Genomic DNA, 21,859 nt, shown 5'->3' with positions numbered 1-21,859 from the left:
AAGAGTAAACTGTAGCCATTGTGATATGGGTTTGATCAGCAATAAAAAGAATCAGAAATGCTGCCGTCCAAGCATTTCTCTGTTAGTATGGAGGGACCTAATGGGTGCAAGGACATCATTCCCCATACCATTACACCACCACTGCCACCAGGCAGGATGTGTCCCTAAATTCATGCTGCAAATCCTGACTATGCTGCCCGTCAAATTCAGCAGGAACCAGGATTGGGCTGACCAGGTGATGTTTTAACACTTTGTCAGTTGTCCAGTGTTGGTCAGTCACTTCTTTGTTTTTAGCTGAGAGGATTCTGTTGCTGTGGCCCATCCATTACAAGGTCCAGCGAGCTGTACATTCCCAGGTGCTGTTCTGCACACCACTGCTGAGCAACTGCTGTTCCCTTTGGACAAGCTATTCTCACCCACTGGATGGCCACTCACTGGATGGCCACTCACTAGATTTCTCCTTGCTAATTTATTAGAACTATAAAATGCAGGAAAATGTCACAGCATATATTGTCGTTATATCATGGACAGTATTGCTTTCAAACTTGGCTAGCTATCTTATGCAATTTACTACTTATGGATTATGTAAGCAAAAAAGGCACAAACGGTGGCTTGGATGTGGTGTATTGGCAAACTATCACAAATCCGAGATGCCTTAATTGCTCTTATAAACCGGTTACCAACGCAGTCAGAGCAGTAACACCTACCCGTGGTATGACATCAGCATTCAGTATTCAAACTAGGCTAATTAGAAACCTGGGGCTTCGAATCATGAATATTGATTGGCTGAGAGGCATGGTATGTGATAGTATACCACTGGTAAGAGCTAACTTCATTACAACTACATTTTTACTGTTCTAATTGCTTTTGTATCAGGTTTATTATATTCACAAGACACTCCCTGATGTGCTGTTGGCTGCGCCTAAGGACAGCTCTAAGCTGTGGTATATTGGCATGAATCACAACCCCCATGTCTTGTTTTTTAAATAAACATATTTCACATTCGGGACAAAATGAGAGGTTTAATTAAATAATTTGTAGAATAATAGTAGACTGCATCTTTATTTGTATGTCAAAAATGCAGTCTGAAAGGAATGAATTGATTGCGTCGGTCAATGTGTCAGCTGATACCATTGGACAGGACAGCCCCGAGGACGCGGCAGTTCCGAGTATTCGGCTACGGGTTGGTTAGTCTATCAGTTTGTTTCTGCAGCCGCGTCGAGACGCGTGAGGAAAGTATAGGTTCTCGGGTGGACTACATTTAATGTTTTGTTAAAGGTTTTCAGCACAGCTTTCGCGTTTTGCTTGAATATTCCTGAGGAAAAAAGTATCACAATAAGGATTAGACCAGGGATTGTTTACATACATTTTTAATGGAGATGCTATGGATTTTATTTGAATTCGCTGGAGCTGCGCTTTTTATGGAACATGGGGAGCGAAGTGCAGTTGTGGGAAAGTGATCAGATCGTGTTTCTCTGATTGACATCGGACATTGATGAGGTAGCTTGCATTTTCCCGTGCAATCAGCTTGGTGAGTTATGAAGTTTATATTATCCAAATGTATATTAACTTTGTATCGTCATTGTAGGCGTATGTCTGTATCCTGTTAGCATTTCCATCATGTGAGAAAATAGAAACAGATCCAAAGTGTCATGGGCTTGTTATTGATAGAAGGGCTTCTCCTATTTAATAACCTGACAATTTTCTCCTCAGATTGGGAGGATCTTCCATGGCCACAATGACGCGTAACTGTCCTCTTTACGTCGGCGTTCTTTGCCTTCTGGTGAGCTCACGCTTGGCACGCGCTGCCTCCAAGGCAATGGTGTGCGAACCCATCACAGTACCTATGTGCAAGGGCATCGGCTACAACCTCACCTACATGCCCAACCAGTTCAACCATGACACTCAGGATGAAGTTGGCTTGGAGGTACACCAGTTCTGGCCACTGGTGCGCATCCACTGCTCCCCGGATCTGCTCTTCTTCCTCTGCAGCATGTACACCCCTATCTGCATCCCGGACTACGGCAAGCCCGTACCTCCATGTCGTTCGGTCTGCGAGCGGGCCAAGCGCGGCTGCTCCCCCCTGATGAGACAGTATGGTTTCGAATGGCCGGAGAGGATGAGCTGCGAGAGGCTGCCGGAGCTGGGCGACGCGGAGCGTGTCTGCATGGACTGGAATAGCAGTAAAGTCACCACCCTGTCCCCAGGCCCCGCTTTCCCCCCAAAGCCCACCCCCAAAGCCCCGTTCCCACCACACCACAACGCTGCCCGACGCAGGCCACCTCTCCAGCCTGAACGCCACCAAGAACCCCGCCACCAGGCTTGCGAGCAACACGGCTGCCGCTGCCGTCACCCCCTGGTGTCGGTCAAGAGCGACGCCTATCCACTGAATGGTGGCGCCGTCCGGACGGGTCCCGTGGAGAACTGCGCCCAGCCATGCCGACAGCCGTACTTCTCCCCCGACGAACACGCCTTCACGTCCCTGTGGATTGGACTGTGGTCGGTCCTGTGCTTTGTCTCCACCCTGACCACGGTGGTCACGTTCTTGATCGACCGCGAGCGCTTCGCCTACCCCGAACTGCCCATTGTCTACCTGGCCGCCTGCTACCTCTTCGTCTCTCTGGGCTACATGGTGCGACTGGCGGCCGGCCACGAACGGGTGGCGTGCTCCATGGACGGCGGGCACGTGCTGTACGATGCGTCGGGCTCCGCCGGCCTGTGCACCTCCGTCTTCCTGCTGATCTACTTCTTCGGCATGGCCGGTGCCATCTGGTGGGTGGTCCTCTCGCTCACCTGGTTCCTGGCGGCGGGCATGAAGTGGGGCAGCGAGGCCATCGGCGGCTACTCGCAGTACTTCCACCTGGCTGCGTGGCTGGTGCCCAGTGTCAAGACCATTGCCGTGCTGGCCCTGAACGCCGTGGACGGAGACCCCGTGGCGGGCATCTGCTACGTGGGCAACCAGAGTGTGGAGAGCCTGCTGGGTCTCGTCATAGCTCCCCTGGTGGTCTATCTGTTGACGGGCTCCCTCTTCCTCCTGGCCGGGTTCGTGTCGCTGTTCCGCATCCGCAGCGTTATCAAGCAGGGAGGGACCAAGACAGACAAGCTGGAGAAGCTGATGTTGAAGCTGGGGCTCTTTACCGTGCTCTACACGGCCCCCGCCGCAGTGGTGCTGGCCTGCTTGGTCTATGAGCAGCACATGAGGCCCCAGTGGGACAGGGGACTTTCCTGCTCCTGTCAGGCCGAGAGGCAGAGGGTAGGCCTGGGGCCAGACCACACCGTCTTCATGCTTAAGTACTTCATGTCCTTTGTGGTGGGCATCACCTCCGGCGTTTGGGTGTGGTCGAGGAAGACCTTGGAGTCTTGGCGCCGCTTCCTCGGGAGACAGTTTTGCCCGTGTCCCTGCCGGGGCCACAAACCTTCCAGCGCGTCCATGTACAGCGAGGCCAGCACGTCCCTGACAACACACACCGTAGTGCCGCACTCCCAGTCCGATCACAAGTCCCTGTCGCAACCACCTGTGTGAGCAGACAGGCGACCCAGACATTGGTCAAGGGAGAGGGACGGGCTAATTTAACTTATTGAAAGGATTGTAAATGATGTACAAAGTATTGAGTGTTTACATAAGGACACCCTTCTAGCAGATTGCATGGGAATATATAGCTTTGACCGCAACTGAAGTAGTTTGATATTAGCTAATATTTAGTTGTGGAACGTTTACAAAGAGATTATACACACGCCTTTGTTGAGAAATGTGTTTTTGCCAAGCCCAATGAGTTTGTAATTAACTTTTGATGTAAGCCTATGTAACTTTCTGCAGCTACAGATTGGGTAAAGATATCTAGCTACTTTAGTTGTGGTCAAAGCTAGGGATTTAAGAGGGGAAATTATTTTTGTATTAAATCTTCAATTCTTGTTTTCCTTTAGTCTCAAATCTTCCTTGAAGTTTAAACTTGTAAAATGGTGGGTACTCAAATAATCAGGCAGATTAAGATGTATGATAACATAGATTCCAATTAAGCATTTAATGAGTTTGATGGTATTTCCTTAATTAAAACTGTATATAGTTATGAGTTCGATATTTAAAGATCTCTAAGCTGGAGATAATCAGTAACAAGCCAGTTTCACTTACTAACTCCATTTTTAATGTATGAAAAAAATGGATGATTGCTATTTATTTTTATTTAAAATGATGTCCTGAAAGGAAGTTTGGTTTCTTCTTGTAAGACTATGGCTCTCATCTCTCTTTGTTTTGTCTCTCAAAATCTTTTTTGCCTTAGTCTCTTGCTTCGTTTGTGACTTAGCAATAGCTGTGATTTCAAATGTTAAAGGGGACTATTGTATCGCAACCTCTTCTGCCCCCATGTGGTGGTTTCTAGTTATTACAATGGCACTTGAACATTTTATAAAATAATTGTTTTTTTACTGGAAGTCTGTTTACCCATTATTACATTTGGCCATTGGCAATTTTTGTGCTGGTAGGTGATCCATCAATATTTATATTAAAAACATTTACCAACAATACAGCCCTGTGAGGTGAGATTTAACTTACTTTCTGATGGTAATAGACCATTGGCTTTTCATCTGGGAAAAGGATCTTAAAATCCAGTCAGTGCTGTATTTGTTGTTATCTTAGCATTTGTTTCTATATGCTCACATGGTCAGACAGAGCAAAACTGGTGCAGGAAAAGAAATGATTAAAAAAAAAGGGTTGATTTGTGAAATAAATAGGCTTAGAGTGAATGATTTACCATAACCAGCTTTCTAAAAACCTTCACAGTAGTAACTTCAAATATGAAGTTTTCTCAGGTTCTTCCAGTTTATTGTCCCATTTGTCAAGAGATTTTTTTTGTCAAATGACTGAGTTGTGTGGTTGTCCAAAATATAGTTTTACTTGACTGAACCTGGATTGGTCTAATATTTTGATTGATCCTACAAACCCAGGTCACTGAAAACCAGGTCAATCAGTCCTAACAACCTGGTCCCACACACACAGGGCAGGCATGAAGAGAAGTTATTGAAATCATAATAGAACAACCTTTTTTTTTTAAATACATTGAAAATAATATATGAACACAACCATTTGAAAGTTTTTACTGAGTAACAGTTTATATAAGGACACCAGTCCTAATGTAGGCAAAGTGTTTTTGTGCTAATGGAAAAGTTATTCCATAATGCTCTTTTCAAGAAACAAGACACCACACACAGCGCCATTTCTAGCATAATTACGGTTTATTCGAAACAAACAGCAACTGAAAATGAGTTCAATTAAAAACAAATTTCACAGCTAGAGAGCCTACACAGTAAGCAAAGCAAACCGCCAGTCTACATCTCACTCCCTCCGTCTGTGTGCCAAACTACACCACAGGGTAGTTCAGGAGGCTTTCTCACATTGGTTGGTGTGTCAGGTTGAGTGCACGATGTCTGAAGCCAGCAGCGCCAAAGTCGCTCCCCTCCCCTATTGGACCTAACCACTCAACGATTGCAGATCTGTAGGGTCTGGGCAGGTATAAGCAGTGCAGTGGTAGCTTCCAACCTATTGCTTGACACCTTACATATCTGCAGAAGCTAAGCGGTAGGACGAGAGGAGCGATTTGGGAACAGCTGTGTGGAAGTCTAGTTCAGGGGCGAATGAGGCGACTTCGGCTCATCCTCCTCCAGGATAGTGTGTGTGTGTTTTCCGAGGGTCAGCTTTACGACAGCACAGCGTGGGTGGTTCGGACACCCACCAGGTTGTCTGCGCTGAGGGATTTCCTTATAGTGACCTTTCCCAACTCCTTGTATCTGTCTTCGCACAGTCTGGAGATGGCCTGGGAAACACACAACACCGCACTCATGTGACAACGCTCAACTGTACGGCCTGTGGAGATGCAACATAGGTGATAAGCGCTTTCTCAACCGAGGTAAAACCAAACAGTTTTGCCATCTGAATGAGAAGCGCCACAGCTCGATTTACGGACGCGTGACAAATAAAAGGAAAAGTGGAGTAACAGAATGAATGCAGACACATCCATACAGGTTTACTACATAATACAGATAAGAAATTAACATCCCATCAAGCCCTGTGGCATGATTAAAAATGCAGACCAGGCCCAGTTGACCTCGCTTTTGGATCAAGATGGCAAGAGAAAAGGATCAAAGGGATTTTGAAAACAGGGTTCGTTACTGGGTCGCTCCCAGGCAACGCCCCCTCTACACGGCACTAACGGTCATTGAATGGTTTGATGAGTAAGAAAACAGTGTGAATAATTTGCTGTGTCCTTCGCAGTCACCAGATATCGGCACAACTGAACACCTATGGGAGATCTTTACACACCCAAAAAAATGCAGGAGCTTGTAGCCCCCGGGTTTGATTAAAGCTAAACTGAAAATATTGGAGGAGGGCTATTCAAGGTGACAGTGCTTTTGAAATTGTGTTTATTGGCGCTGGTTGTTGTATTTTGATTTCCCCATGTTGTGTTGTGCGTTTTAAATTTGTTTTTGTTTGTTGATGCCCGTCTTGGCCAGGACACTACAGAGTCCTTTTCCTGGTTAAATAAAAAAAAGAATACAGTCATTGTTTGCTCACACCAATCAAGTGAGCAAACAAGAGAGTCTTTAATGTGTAGCCCATCAACTGGCCAGGAGAGAGCAAAAGCACAGACATGCAGTGGGCGTCTTGGCCACACTTTCCCTCTTCACTCGACATTAAAACGTTTGATTTCTCAACGCGCGTCCCAACAGGCCTGAAGCCGAAACCATTTTGAAGAACAAATGCAACTTGAAAACAAATTCAATTTCACTCGTTTCCTCCCTCTGTCCAAATTGCATGGCGGGCCAAGGCAAACACCATAGCCTGTCATCCTCACCACCCGTCCCATTAGTTGGCGACGCCTGGTCTAAAAATGACCTAACCCTATCACCTAGCACAGACGTAGGATGTATGGTTAACGCCCCCCCTCTTACACGCAATCCCTTACAATGTTTGTGAAGAATCTAAGAAGTACGGGTTGTTTTTGGACAGGAACCTAAAACAATTAGGACTAGCGTTACAATTAGGACTGTTGGTCCTGCTCTTCCTGAAACTGCCTTCACCTCCAGCTTGGTGGCTCGATGGTTGTCGAGCGGCTCCAGGGGGAAGTTGAGGTTGTTGTCATCGGCCAGGGAGCGCAGGTCAAAGTAGTACTTGGCGTAGATGCTGGCCGGAACATTGATGTTGAACTGAAGCAGCTCCAGGAAGTGTCTCTCCATCTCATTCCTGTGGAAGAGGGGACAGAGAGAGATGTTTAATCTCACGAACCCGTCGCTCTCTCTACCTCTTATCCTTTTGTTCGGTGGGGGGGGATGGACACAAAATGGAAAGGACTTTGGAGATGTACCCTTAGAGACAAAAGATGATAAGACGTGTAACTAGTAACTTGCCTTAATTCATATTTATCTCTAAGGGGAATTTATAGCATTCAATCTAAAACAGTTGGTTTATATAGCCCTAGCCTGGCCGCATACTGTGGTACTCCAGTGTCTTAGGACCCCTCCCCCACCCACCCCCAAATCAGTTTCTGATTAGAGGGGAGCAACAGAATAAACCAGTTGAACTGGGTTCAAAGGCCGACAAAAGAAGGGCCTGAAGCACTTGGGTACAGACCTAAAAGGACCAGACAGACACAAGCGAGTGGGGGGGGGGGGGGGGGGTTGGGCAAAGGTCCATCTGACACACTCACATGTCCTCGACGGTGATGTCTTTGAGGATCTGACAGTAGTCTACGTTCCACACAGCCTGGTCGTCCCAAACCTTGGAGGCCAGCAGGATGGCTCCCAGGACGATGCGCTTCCAGTTACACGGACAGATGTCTATCTCCGCATAGGTCAGCAGGCGCTCCAGGTACACCTGGGAAGAGGACATACACGGGAAGGACACGCACAAAATATGTCACGCGTAGTCTTTCTTGCCGTCCCTCTAAATGTCACACCGTTTCCCTACTGAACATGACCCGCAGTCAGCGACCCTCGGATTGGTGGGTCGGCGGATGACACGTACCAGGGTGACGATGGCACACTCGGCGGTGAGTTGGGCCGAGCTGAAGAGCGTGCGGACAAAGCGGTAAATGAGCTTGTGTTCTGGGTCCACGCTGGAGTAGTCGTCGGGAACCTTTTCCCTCTGTGGATTAAAAGCCAATTATTCGAAATCTCTCTTACATACAGACGCGCGCGCACGTGCACGCGCACTTCATCATACGCACCGTCAATGGATGAATCTTTTCATCAAAAATGTCGAGGGATCGGTTGGAATCCCTAACGAGGGGAAAAAAAATACAATTAGTCAGGTCTACAACAAAATCCCATATTATGCTACGACGACCTCACAAATAATCAACGCAACATGTCCTTTGTTCACCTCACCACGTCACAATGTGAATCTCTCCAATACGATAAAAGAACCTACCTGTTTTTTATATGATAGTAAATAGCCAGCGTGACACTGAAACACAGAGAAACATGTGAGATCTTGAAATCCTCTCTCTCCTTTGGTGTGCGCATGTGTTTGTGCGCGTTGGTGTAGTTAAGGAGAACACACCATTTGATTGTACTCTTAAGGTTGGGCAGGCTGACTGTGCTGTCGTCCAGGAATATTGTAGAGCAGGAGCTGTATTTTTTGGAGAGCAAACCCGGAGACATCTACAGAAGGGGAGTGGTTGTCAGTCAACAGAAGAGGGAAAACAAAGCATTGTCTCTTGACATCGCTTCTTGAGGACGAGTGGATGCCCACAGCTGGCCATGCTAACGTTGAAACGGAAAGACAGGTTTACTCACGTGATGGTTATTTAAGTAGTTACTTTTTCTTTTCTCGCGCACTGTAGGACAAAGGTGACAGACAAATCTTAAGGCAGGCGGTTCGCTGAATGTGCTCAATTATTATTTTGGTCAGTGACACTCTTATTATCGACATCTGTCCTGCTGGGCGGAATCAGCCAGGCACAACATTGTAGGAAGTTCAGAAATAAGTAAGTTACACAGAACCAAAACCTCTCTCTGAAATGTAGAATCAGGGCATTACAATTCTCCTTTTCAAACATTCCATATATTGATGTAGTCCAGGGGACATGCTCAGGAGAAGTTGAAGATCCCCATTCCACATACCATCTGTCTGTGACTTGTTGAGAAAGATTGTGCTGGCTCTGGCATTGTCGGATGGGTTGGACTCCTGAGCCAATTCTAAAAGAGGTAAGAAAAGCGCACTTTTCATAATTATATTATTAAATCCACAGGGCTCTGTAAGCTATTGGTCGAGCAACACAAGGATATCTTGAAACAGCTGAAGCAATAAGCCAGTACAGTCAATAGTACAACAGGCATGTTCTGGTTAGATAGTCTTGTGGCTCAAAGAGGTGTGTCCATGACGCAAACTATTCGACTCCAACTTATCTGAAAGGACAAGGCACGTACCATCTGGGACCTCTCTATCACTGATGTGCTGCAAATAGGTGCCCGTGTCTTCGCTAACGTCGTCGGCGGTGGTGGTTATTGGGTAGTCGTCGAGCTCGACTGCTTTCCTCGCAAGCTTTGGACTCCCGTCCGGGGACATACAACATGACACCGTAGCCCCCATGATTGATAAATTAGCGAAAGTTCTACCACCTACTGCACCCCATAAAACTGATCGATAACCGTTCACTGGTCTATAACATCAGACAGAACCACTGTCCGTGATGTCTGTCTGGTCTCAAACTGACACATCAATTGTTAAATACATTTGTAGTAGCCGCATACTATATTTTATATCTACACACCGTTCAAATTGAACAGCTGACTCTCTGTCTTTTTTAGGGCGTATGCGCAGAGGCATGGCGAGTAGCGCATTGATACGTTGGTTAGATACAGGCTTGACCACTGTAAACTAATCTGGCTAATGTCAGCTAGCTCTAAGGCTGGCAAACGCAAGGACGCCGGTTTAACCGTTGTAATTGCAACAAGTTAACTAGCTACACTCGTTAGTTGAACTCTGTCTTAAAAAGCCAATCTGAATGAAGCTGCTCGTTGATTAGGCAGCTCATAAAGAAAACGTTAAAAAAAACATCACCAAGAATTCTCAAACCAGATGTCGTAGTGGTAGGGAATAAGCTATTAGTGGTAGCTAGCCCTCTGCCAGGCTTACAGTACGCTTAATGCTAACATTAATCCAATGGATCCGCTAACCAGTTAGCCAGACACTCCCGGTTTCTGCCAATGATTCACTTGATCTTGCGATCCTTGCGACGCATTCCAGTCTATGAACATGCCGAATTCCTCGATCCCATAATTCCTCCCAGGCAGCTATGTTCGTTCACCGCACACAGAAATGTCAAATTCTCATAAGACTAGCCAGACAGCTGATTCCCACTCCCCAGGCAAAGCCAACATGGACCAAACGAACTCAAGAACCGCCCATTTTGACGCAAGTCAATTGCCATTGGCTGTTGATCAAAATAAACATCTGTCATTTTACAGTGATTGGTGTAAATTGTCACGACTTTATCGCGAGGTTATAGTTTTGTCTACTTCCTCAGCAGATCGTTTTGAGTAGCGTCATGCTGGCAACATTAGAGATTCCGTAGCAACAATAAGACTTCCGGTTTTCGGATTTTGCCTTCAAAATAGAAGTCCGCGGTAAAACGAGATTTTAATAATATTAAATGTATCGATTTTGACACTTTGCTTAGTGTATATTGTTAAAATGGATTGTAGGAAATATTCAGGAGAGTGGATAAAATAATTATATGCAAAGAAATCAAGGGGCACTGTGTATTTGCAATTGTTGCTGGCATTTTACTCCACCCATCCCATTGGCCACACTGCAACTCAATGGATATGAAATACATATTGACTCATACAGAAAAAAACTGTTCTATACACTGCAGTGATTGTATTGTACGAAATGTTCAGGAGACTCTATAGACTGATTATATGCAAAGAAATCAAGGGGCACTGTGTATTTGCAATTGTTGCTGGCATTTTTCTCCACCCATCCCATTGGCCACAATGTAACTCAATGGATATGAAATACATATTGACTCATACAGAAAAAAACTATTCTATACGCCGCAGTGAATGTATTGTAGGAAATGTTCAGGAGAGTGGATAAAATAATTATATGCAAAGAAATCAAGGGGCATTGTGTATTTGCAATTGTTGCTGGCATTTTACTCCACCCATCCCATTGGCCACAATGTAACTCAATAAATATGAAATACATATTGCCTTGTAGAGAAAGAACTATTAGTTTTTTCTGTATGAGTCAATATGCATTTCATATCCATTGAGTTACATTGTGGCCAGTGGGATGGGTGGAGTAAAATGCTAGCAACACATTCTCCTGAACATTTCCTACATAGCTTTCTCGGTGGAGTATTCAATAGTTTATGAGCTATGAGGCAATATGTATTCCATATTCAGTCATTGGCATTGTCTGGATTTTGCCCTTGGAACGTGTTTTAATACCCCATTTTTATTGAAATTAAAAATGATCATATATGAATTGTTGTCAATGTTTTGAGAGGTACATTTTCTTAAACAATTAATAAACTCAATTAATGTCAGTTTTGAAGTAATATGTTGGTCTCTTTTATTTTGAGCATTTCCTGATTTTCGTGACCCGGAAGTGTTTCTTTAATGTTGCTCACAAGACGCTGATCTCGTTTTGAATTTCAGCTTTCCAGTTTGATAAAGGTATATTATATTTCCATGGTCTTCTTTTAACCATGGCGCTTGTACCATACGATGGAAATTACTTGCCCGCGCTCTCCAAACTACACAACTCGTCTGTTGAGTTTGATTTTGCTCAACACCATGTTCGTTTAACTCAAGACTGGAATACTCTTGGGGTAGCTGCTGTCGTCTGGGATGCTGTGAGTTACCATTCTTGGTTTACCACCAATCCCGTGAATGCTAATTCCAATTAACTGTCCAGTTATTGTTATATTATCGGACGAAAGAATGGTCTTCTAAGCAGCGGCTCCCGACCTTTTTCGACTACCGTCCAACTAGGTGAATTTCGATTCGTAGTAGCAGTTGTTAGGAACCATAGTTCTGGAGTGTTATAAAGATTTAGCCATGCTATGATACTGTTCATTCTGCAACAATTTGCCGAAAGATCTTTAATCAACAAATATGTTCCTCTTTCTCTGTCAGGCAGTAGTGCTGTGTATGTACCTGGAGCTGGGCCAGGTTGAGCTGAAGGGCAAAGTTGCTATTGAGCTAGGGGCTGGCACTGGACTGGTGGGCATTGTGGCAGCTTTGCTAGGTGATAATTTTAAATAACACTGTTAAAACACATTTTGAGTTCCAAATCGATTACTAACAATGCACATCTTCCCTTCACTAGGTGCCAAAAAAGTGACCATCACTGACCGTAAGCCAGCCTTGGACTTTCTGGCAGCCAATGTGAAAGAGAACATTCCCCCAGATCAGCTAGCAGCAGTGGAGGTCTCAGAACTAACCTGGGGTCAGGGCTTAGAGCGCTATCCGGAAGGAGGCTTTGACATAGTGCTGGGAGCGGACATTGTTTACCTGGAAGACACATTTCCATCATTGTTACAGACGATGAATTACCTATGCTCAAATAGTACGGTGGTCTTGCTGGCTTGTAGGATCCGCTACGAGCGAGATACCAAATTCCTGAACATGCTTAAGCAAAACTTCATGGTGCAAGAGATCCATTATGACAAGGAACGAGACATCTACATCTACAAGGCTTTGAAGCTTACAAGGAAAGATCTGTAGAAACCAATGGTAGGACTGGAGATTTGAACCAAGTTTAGTCATTGTGGTGTGTCAGTCAGCCGGACCTAATTAATTCACTTTTTACACTGTGACCATTTAAATTTGTGTGCTTGCAGAGCTGATGGGTCTGGTTAGATAATATAGTGGTTCAACCCTTGTAGATCTGTAGACATGGATTGGTTAGAGATTGGGGCTTGTAGCTGGTTTTGGTAGATGCAGATGTAAACTGTCAAATTTTTGACAAACTCCTTTTTAATTAAATGGATTTTCAACAACAAGTAATCCAGCCATCTGAAGAAAAACATTTATTAACAGCTGCCAAAAAATTTTATAGTTGAAGAAATAGCTCTAATATAACTGTTTTGCTTTTTCATACAAGTGTACAAAATATGAATGGAAATGGCAACAGCTTAAAAATAGGATACATGTACATTATTTGACAGATGGCTACATAATAAAATAAAACAAAAGTAAAAACTTTATTCCATTATTCCAATCAAAACAAAAGACTGGGCCACTCAGTGAGAAAATGTTGTGGAACGTGTTACAGGTAGAAATGTCATGAAAAAAATGTCAAGCAAGTTTTACAAAACATTGATATCTGTACGTTCTACAACATTGTTGATCTTTTGGCGTAATCCGTATTACAGACTGGATTTTCAGTCCCTGTCAGAGAAGGATCCTAACATTGAGGTCTATGTGATTGCAGATCCAAGTTAATTATCCATTTAGCTATGTGATACAAAAAAGCTTCTTAATTTAGCCTGTTCCAACTGTTTATGCATGTTTCCTTAAATGAGCAATTGTTGGGGTAAATCCTAACTTTTGTCTCCTTGTGTATACTAGGATAACATCTGAAATTAAGATTTTCCCCAATATGATTATGCCAGAATTCTATTTCTGCAAGGGAGAAAAACAAGGAGGCTCAAACACACGTCGCCTCATTCTATACATTACATGAATGCCCCAAATCATACTATGCCCAATGCCTCCAGTCAACTTTCAGAACTGCACTGTAAAGATAGTCTCATACCTTGTTAAAAGCCTGTTAGTTGTTGCAGAGATGCTGTCACTAAACATTTTCCCAAAAAACACAAAAACATACAGATCACCTCTCATACCCCAGCCACGAACAGTCACCAGATGTTTCATTCCATCGTTAAAGCAAGGCCGATAACTCAAAGAAATAAATCTCAATGACAATTTTACCAACAGAAAAATCCAATACAAGAGAACCCCACTAAAGCCATTAAAGATAATTCATAGTATGACAATGGCCAGGATCTAGAGACCATGTACATTTGTTAGTAAGAAGTAACAGAAGCGTTAAAGCAATCGTCAGCCCAAAATACAAAATAGTGTAGCGCTCAAAAAAGGTGACAATCTCTTCGAAGTTCTTTCCAACCCGCAATGCAGGCAGACAGGCCAAAATCAAAGTTCCAGAGGGGAGTTAACAATGGGCAGAGGGGTCCAAGGTCCTCCGTGGCTGGTGTTTTCCTGGAATCTGCCACCTTAAGACCAGGTCTTTTGTTAAGTAACTAGAGGTGGTGCATCAAAAATACAAATGATAGCCACCACTGAAAATCCTCTCCATTAGAGGCTCCATTGAAGTGATAGTGGGCACACCACACTTATGCTTTTAGGGGGCAGTCATATTGTCAGGTAGTCCTGATTTCATCTTTTTAGGGGGTATAGGGTAATTCTCAGGTCATCATGCCAAAGTGGGACATTTTAGTTTTAGGTGCCCGGGTGTTTTTCCTCCTCTTCTGTTCCTCTAAGTGTCTTCTAGACTGGTAGCGGTTTTTAAAAAGAATAATAATGTAGAAAAGGGGAGGGGTTTTGCCCAGATGCATGGCTCTGTGTTGAGTCTCTGTACATGGGGGACACAGACGCACCTCGTTGGGGGGGGGGGGGGGGGGGGGGGCACTATTCTGATTTGTGGCAGTACAAGTCTTTAAGTGCCTTCAGTTCCTCGATGAGGGTTTTGTTTTGATTCTCCAACACAGCCACACGGTTCTCCAGACACTTGACATACTCCTTTTTCTTTCTGCGACATTCCCGGGCCGCCTCCCTATAACACGCATGCGCACACACACACAGACAGTCAGTACCGTGAATCTACCTCAACTGTTTTCACACGTCACCTTAAACTGTTAGTTTATAGTTCTTTATAAACAAAACTTTAAATGCAAATTTACATTTCATATGGTAAACGGTGTAATTCCAGCTAACGGAGCTATCATCTGAACCGGGAACGTGTTGCGTGGTCTTTTGTGCAGTGGTTCCCAACTCTGGTTCTTGAGTACCCCCAACTGCACACATTTTTGTTGACAATCACACCCAATTCAACTCAATGAGAGCCTGATAATTAGATGACAAGTTGAATCAGCTGAGCTTGGCTGGGGCTACAATGAAAATGTGTACTGTTGGGGGTACTTGAGGACCGTAGTTGGGAACCACTGCTTTAGTGTACGTACCTGTTCTTCATGAGCCTGACCTCCCTCTTGCGGGTGACAACAACTTCTGGGCCTTCCTGACCGGACATGGCGGGAGAAGACGCCATGACCATGCCAGGGGTGATGGAGCTGGTGTTGGCCGTACGGATCTGGTAGGCCTGCACTTCTCCAGAGGCAGCTGGGAAACAGAAGGGATTTTAAAGAGGCATTCTGTGATTTTTGGCCACTTGTCATAGGAGTAGCAATGTTCCGCCAAAACGGGTCTCTGACAATGGTGTACAGTACTGTCATGTTTGTGCCCATGTCATCTTTAAGCATTGCATATTATTGCTCACATCACTAAATGAAGGACTGCAGCATACAGCAGCTCATGCCTTCATGAATGAACAAGTAGAAGATCCCATCGTCGTCACCTGGCTTAAGAGTTTCTCACCTTGCATTACCACCTGGTTGCTAGGTACCAGGATCTGCTGCCCGTCCGATGTCTGGGCGTACTGCAGGATGGTGGCCCCCTGCTGGCCGCCCGCCGCATTGGTCATGGTTAGCGTCTGAAGCCCCTGCATGCCATCTGTGCCATTATTGGCCAGCTGGATGGCTCCGCCCTGAGTAATGGCAACTATAGTGGGAAGAGGCGGGGTTAGGGTTCATGACTGACAGGATTGGGACATTACCCTGACATTTGCCCTGGGTCATGTTCACCAGGACAAACTGAAGGGAAACGTTTGGCTGGCTGTCTGGTTCTAGCATGGTTGAAAGTGGGAAGTAGGTAGGGTTGACTTACTGTACTGGCCGCTGCTTGTCTGGTAGATTGGGCATGACGTGGGCATGGTGACCGTGGTGATGGCAGGGGTTGAGTCGTCCTCCGATTTCTCCTCCTCGATTCGCGGAACTGCCGACACGTCCGACGACAGGTCGTTCAGGATCTTCCTGCAACGGATGAAGAACATACACAAATTCTAATCAATGGCCGTGTTCGAGAGGATCCATTTTGTGATCAGAAGTAATGTAGAGTCGTGCTACCTGTAGGAAGGACGTCTGGACAGAATCTCCCTCCTCTTTTGGGAGTCTGTGACACTATCCACTGATTCCTGGGAATCCTGGGAGTCTTCCGCAACCGTTGAAATCTGTCACATGGGAGAGTTTGTTTATCATAAAGAGACATTGTGCGTGACCGAGTGTTTCCTACAGGATTCTGTGCTAGCACCGGTGGGCACTGGCTGTCCATGGAGGGGTCCTGGAGCATTTACATGTTGTATAGCAGCTGTCAGACAGTCACTACAGGAGTATATATATATATATATTTTTTTTTTTTAAGCAGGCATGATAGTTTGGCTTTTTGTTTCTTGTTTCTTTAATGTCACAACAAATGAAGATAAATCTTGAGGGTTGCATTTTTTGTTTGTGATGATGAATTTTCTAGCTTATCATCCTGGTCTAAATCAGAGGTGTCAAACCGGTTCCACGGAGGGCCGAGTGGCTGCAGGTTTTTGCTCTCTCCTTGTACTTGATTGGTTAATTAGGCCACTGATTGGTTAGTTTCTACCCTCACCTGGTTGTGTAGGTATGAACTAGGAACCAATTTATAGGAAAAACCAAAAACCTGCAGACACTCGGCCCTTTGTGGAACCGGTTCGACACCTGTGGTCTAAATGTTGAAAGAAATCTAGGCAACAAATAGTTGACATTGATTATAATAAAGGTGCTTTGGATAGGAATAGAAAACACAGAAACATTGTTTATTTTTTGATTGACCAGACACTTTGTAAACAAAATGTAAATACCATTGAAACACTGAGATTTCCAGTTTTAAATTATTTTTGCGCAGTTTTGTCTCTTTCAACGCCCCATTCTGAATTTTTATTGCTGCCACTGCTCAGTGTTTTTGAAATTGGGATTCATAATCCAGCTTTGAAATAAAACATAAGAAATAAGTTGAAAACAAATACTATGTTTTTGGTGTCCTATTAATCATAACTTGCATATACTCATACTCAGTATGTGCCCCCCAAAAAATAGCACGTGAAACTCTTGGACTGTACAGACCTGTGTGACCACCCAAGATTGACTGCTGCTTTCGCTTGAAATTCTCATCTGGTCAGACTTCTAAAAAGTGTTTGCAGGCTGAGACGAATCATATTTTCAATAAAAAAAATTTTTTTCTACCGCAACTAGATATGTTACAGGAGAGCCAAGCGGCACTGCATATTCGCCTGAGGAAAATATTAAATTGCTCTGCCATGGAGGTATTGGGAATAGCGGTGCGCCAAGGTGTCCTAAAAAAGGTGACTTCACAGGTTGCTGTTGTGTACCGTCGAGGCCTTGACATGTCGCTCCCCAGCAGAATCATTGTGTTCTCATGAACTACCCCTAGTGTGGTGGTGGGCATCGCTCACCTGAACAGTCTGCACCTGTGGCGACTGGATAACAGAGGGCTGGGCGGCCTGGATGACCCCGTGCACCTGCACCGTCTGACCGTTGGGCAGCTGCACCAGGGTGACCGTGGGTCCGCTCGGGGAGACCTGTGCCGCAGCCATGGATACCTGCCGCCAAGACACGTCGTCAGAGACCACGCCCGCGAGAAACCTCTCAGCTCACTGAACCCTCCCCCGACCCACAGCGGTGCGCCTAGAGTGTCCACGGGTCTGTGCAGTACGCGGTCAGCAAGGACCACTACGCCGTCCAGCACCTCAAAAACCCAAAAGTGTAAGCGTGGACACTGTGGACGGTGTTATCCCAGACCTACCACAAGACAACCGCCCAGCTGGTATCTGTTTGCGTATTACCTACTTCCTGACCAATAAGACCCAACGAACAAAGATGGGACTCATATTTTGGGCACCTCATTGTTCAACACTATAGTGCCTCAAGGATGTGTGCTCGCCCCAACCTTACTCACGCTCCCCCGGAGATTGTACCTCCTACAATACATCTGTCAAGCAATTTAAATGTGCAGAAGACTCCCCTCTGGTTAGTCTCATTACTGATAGCGATGCAACAATGTACCATAGAGAGTTTGACTGGTAGGTGGCCTGGTGCTCTGAAAAATAAACTAGAACTTAACACACTAATCCTAGGAGGCCCTCAACCCATCGACAGTTAATTGGCTGAGTCAGTCAAATTCCCAAGGACAGTCATCTCCCACAATCGCAGGAAGGAGCACAGCATCACAACAAGCACAGAGGACTACCGTCTGGTTTTGGTCTGCCTGCGCCAGAGAACTACTACACATTGTATGCTCTGCCTTTGAGTCATGTGGAACCTCGATGAGGCGGTGGTACTTGAGGGCCCATTCTGCAAAGATGTGTGCAGGCAAGATTACCTCATACCCCTTCCAACCCGGTCACCCACTGTTTCAAACCCCTCCTTCGGTCAGTGGAGGGCAGTCAGACCAGTACAGGTCATTTGTGACCAACATATTTTGCCACCTGAACAGTTTGTCCTGTGCTGTCTCCCTCAGCATTGGTCATCTGTCCCATGGACACTTACCAGACCAGGCTCACCACATTAAGACATCTACAAACTTAAAAGCTGCACTATATTGCAGTCAAAACGCTTCTGTTCTCCTCGCATCAAAATGGATCCATATACTGGAACTGATTCAATAAATGTAGACTTTAGTCATTCATTACCCAAAACAAATTCCAAATAGTGATAGCTAAATGACACCAAAACAGAAAAGACTCTGCCAGAAGGTACAAGAGACAACAGCACGTTCAACAAGCAAATATGAAGAGTTGCGTATAGAAATAGCATTAACAGAACAAAAGTTATGCATTCCTTTTGTCAGAGGGGGAATGTTTCAGCTGTTCTATATAACCAAATGTATCTCAACATTTTACAACTGTATGCCTTGCTTAACGTAACCCAAATAGGAAGAATCTCAAAGCAAAATTGCAATATAGACATCTGCAAAATTCTAATAGAATGACCATGCAATATTCTGTTACATTTCAGCGACATGTAATGTTGGGTATATAGTTTACTCTTCTTGCATTCCACACACCAAGCCCAGCTTGTCACTTTAACAGCGCTGGTACTCCTGCGCCGTTAGGTCAAATATTGTCAGCCAATAATCTATAACATGAGTATTAAAAAAAGATCAAAGCTGACTACCACTTTGCTTTTCAATAAATTAATTATAATTATCTTATTCCAACAGTTCAGCCAATTGTTTTGATCTGCATCGCACAAATCGCTGTCGCAGTATTTTGTAGAACAACTGGCCTTTGATTATTGCCATATCATGGCACCCTACCAGCCATACACACAAATGGACATGAAAGCGGGCCCTCATTGACTGAATTTGAATGTGGGGATAACGTTTAATTTTGAGTTTCTGGCAACATTGATGAGCATACCTGGGCAAGGGTGGCGATCTGCTGGGCCTCAGACTCAGAAACAGCCGTGTCACCACCCTGCTGTGTATCTGCACCTGCTTCCATTGTCATTTAGTTGGCTGGATAGGTGGGTGGGGAACTCTGAAGAGCCTGTAAACGTCAATTTTTACATCAAAAACATATGCACTGTATATGTTTCAGGTCGTGGCAGTTCCACCCGTGTGAAACCCGTTTGTTATTGGTTTAGGTGATTGATCGGATGTCTATAGCCAGACGTACAGCGTTAAGATATCGCTTAATTGGTTGAAAAAATATATATTTGTAGTTATGCAAATATAAAAGTATTTCAGGCGAAACCACAAGTCAACACTAAAAACGAGTTATTTCATCCCCTCTAGTGGTAGAGTACTTATATCATTAAGCACCGAAAATGCATGTCAGCCACTCCCCTCATTTACTATATAACTTATTTAGGAAGAATGTTATTTCACAATCGTATGAAAATATCCGTCTCTATTGTCTCGCTTGACTTAGTAGCAACAATGCATTAATTTCAAACCGGAGAACGCAGAAAGCAGCGGTTTTGAGTCCTATGTCGAATGTTTTGCCTCGTGCATAATAGGGTGTTTAGATTCACCAAACGTCCTCTAACTAGCTAATGAGTTACAGCAAGAGATACAGATCTTGCTATATGGTGCCAAAATTCTACTGTAGATTAAAGAAATGTAGCTCTTTCAATGTACAGTACAATCTGCAGTAGCTACTTGTCAATACTTGCTAACACAGTCAATGTATTGCCGCCTTTTTCCAGGTTGGTTAGCTTGTGTACGTAATGTTAGCTATGTAGCTAGTTAACGTTGGCAAGTCTGAAATTGCGAACTTACAAACATAGCCAGTTATTGACACGTATTCTTGTACGAAAAATGTTCAACCAAATGGAAAAAAAATATAGCTCGGTTGTGAAGTTCATTTTACTTAATTAAAACACCAGAGCTAGTTAAGATATCTAGCTAGCAATATAAACCTAGCTTATAAAAAGATGGTGTCCCATGCAGTAAAATAAGTAATCCCCATTTCGTTTTTAATTTGGCCAACTTTGCAATGGCATTCGAATTGGGTGGTTACCAAAGTTGACAAAATGGAACCACACTGTATTTCCAGACTCAGTGGCTTGCTACATCTCCAGCTAGCTAGAGTACCGCACGTTAGCTTCTTTGGAAGGGACATGTCTGCAAGCCGGACTGTTGTTGGCTGCCAATGCAAACATTCAGCTACCGAACTGTGTAGTCGGCAATCGCACTTTAACGGCTCTCAGTGATTACCAGATGGCTATATGGTTACATTGATTATCAAAATAAATCGTATTGCTAACATGCTGATACTATAATTATAGCGTTTACTTGGTGGTATGGGTGCAAGCGTTACTTGTTGAGGACTCAAGCCCCACTCCCATTTTTTCAGTACCATTCTCACATAGCTGGCTGACTAGCTTTGCAGACGGACTCATCGTGTGCCTCTGCACAACCGCCGCCATGATCTCTTTGTTAGATTTGGACCGATTTCTCCAAAACACTTCTCAGCGCTTTCTTCTATCTCCTTCCCACGTAACGGATGCTTATCCTCTTACCCGACACAGACTCGCTTCGTCACTCCCGGGTCCTCGGAGCTCCACTTTTATTCAGACCGACACGTAAGAGACCGCGTCAGGCTACACCTCCGTCGCGTCACCGAGAACGAACAACAACACCGAGAACGAGAGAGAGGAGTAAAATCATCTCTATCGACAGGACTCGATTCTGTACGATAATTGCCGAAATTCAAACGAACGTAGCCGACTAGTAACAACGAACATTTGCGGAAGTGTACGAAACGTATACCAGAATCACAATGCGCATGTGCAAACTCTGCACGCGCGTATGTGTGTAGAGTAGAAAATAGAAAACGTTCCGATGCATTTCAATCACCTGTTGTATAAAATGTTTGTTTTCAATAAAAACGTGATATTCAGTCATTTTGTCCTGAGCAGTTAGTCCCAAGAGGAAGAAAGCTATTCTTTACCTGCCCCTGGCAGTGCTAGAGGGGTTGCTGTATTGAAGCCACTGCTAGCCATTTTGGGCACACTTTTCATGTAACATAATTGGTAACTATAAATATTGATGTATTCATGTCTATGTACATTTTTGCCACGTATGCAGACGTCCTAATGGATTCTTTTAAAATATTTTAGATTCAGATTACTAATGTTACTCTACCCACTATAACAATACATTGTATACAACACAATACAGTGTATTTGGTTTGAGAATTTATTTTATTTGAAAGAATTTCATTCCT

General features: G+C 44.4%; 4 protein-coding genes across 8 annotated transcripts; 2 read left to right on the top strand and 2 right to left on the bottom strand.

The window, feature by feature from the left end:
- The first annotated feature begins 1,124 nt into the window (after positions 1 to 1,124).
- LOC105023147 (frizzled-5) lies at positions 1,125 to 4,857 on the top strand. Its single transcript, XM_010892105.3, has 2 exons — positions 1,125 to 1,531; positions 1,714 to 4,857. Exon 2 carries the CDS (start codon positions 1,730 to 1,732, stop codon positions 3,521 to 3,523), a length of 1,794 nt encoding a protein of 597 aa, XP_010890407.2. The 5' UTR covers positions 1,125 to 1,531; positions 1,714 to 1,729; the 3' UTR covers positions 3,524 to 4,857.
- A 349-nt stretch (positions 4,858 to 5,206) lies between these two features.
- LOC105023146 (cyclin-Y-like protein 1) lies at positions 5,207 to 10,393 on the bottom strand. The gene is made up of 10 exons (XM_010892103.4): positions 9,421 to 10,393; positions 9,115 to 9,189; positions 8,788 to 8,828; positions 8,552 to 8,652; positions 8,420 to 8,455; positions 8,217 to 8,268; positions 8,015 to 8,134; positions 7,698 to 7,864; positions 7,072 to 7,234; positions 5,207 to 5,807 (listed from the first exon to the last, which is right to left on the bottom strand). Exons 1-10 carry the CDS (start codon positions 9,581 to 9,583, stop codon positions 5,691 to 5,693), a joined length of 1,035 nt encoding a protein of 344 aa, XP_010890405.1. The 5' UTR covers positions 9,584 to 10,393; the 3' UTR covers positions 5,207 to 5,690.
- A 1,252-nt stretch (positions 10,394 to 11,645) lies between these two features.
- mettl21a (methyltransferase like 21A) lies at positions 11,646 to 13,006 on the top strand. Its single transcript, NM_001304047.1, is given in 3 exon segments — positions 11,646 to 11,858; positions 12,142 to 12,253; positions 12,335 to 13,006. Coding segments are annotated over 3 exon segments (657 nt in total). The 5' UTR covers positions 11,646 to 11,711; the 3' UTR covers positions 12,733 to 13,006.
- An 18-nt stretch (positions 13,007 to 13,024) lies between these two features.
- Positions 13,025 to 21,366, bottom strand: LOC105023145 (cyclic AMP-responsive element-binding protein 1). 5 transcript variants are annotated; one of them, XM_010892100.4, is made up of 8 exons: positions 21,153 to 21,364; positions 19,547 to 19,675; positions 17,582 to 17,728; positions 16,209 to 16,312; positions 15,970 to 16,115; positions 15,622 to 15,804; positions 15,210 to 15,366; positions 13,025 to 14,803 (listed from the first exon to the last, which is right to left on the bottom strand). In XM_010892100.4, the coding sequence occupies exons 2-8, from the start codon at positions 19,634 to 19,636 to the stop codon at positions 14,659 to 14,661; spliced, it is 972 nt and encodes a 323-aa protein (XP_010890402.1). In that variant the 5' UTR covers positions 19,637 to 19,675; positions 21,153 to 21,364; the 3' UTR covers positions 13,025 to 14,658. The 5 variants fall into 5 exon arrangements, with proteins under 5 accessions (XP_010890402.1, XP_010890403.1, XP_019898042.1 ...); XM_010892101.4 differs by lacking the exon at positions 21,153 to 21,364 and adding an exon at positions 20,990 to 21,146 and having other exon boundaries at positions 14,659 to 14,803; XM_020042483.2 differs by lacking the exon at positions 21,153 to 21,364 and adding an exon at positions 20,999 to 21,146 and having other exon boundaries at positions 14,659 to 14,803.
- Between the last annotated feature and the right edge of the window lie 493 nt (positions 21,367 to 21,859).

The sequence above is a fragment of the Esox lucius genome, chromosome 22 (genome assembly GCF_011004845.1).
Source record: "Esox lucius isolate fEsoLuc1 chromosome 22, fEsoLuc1.pri, whole genome shotgun sequence".
Classification (NCBI taxonomy): Eukaryota; Metazoa; Chordata; class Actinopteri; order Esociformes; family Esocidae; genus Esox; species Esox lucius.
This window is presented reverse-complemented; position numbering and strand designations above follow the sequence as displayed.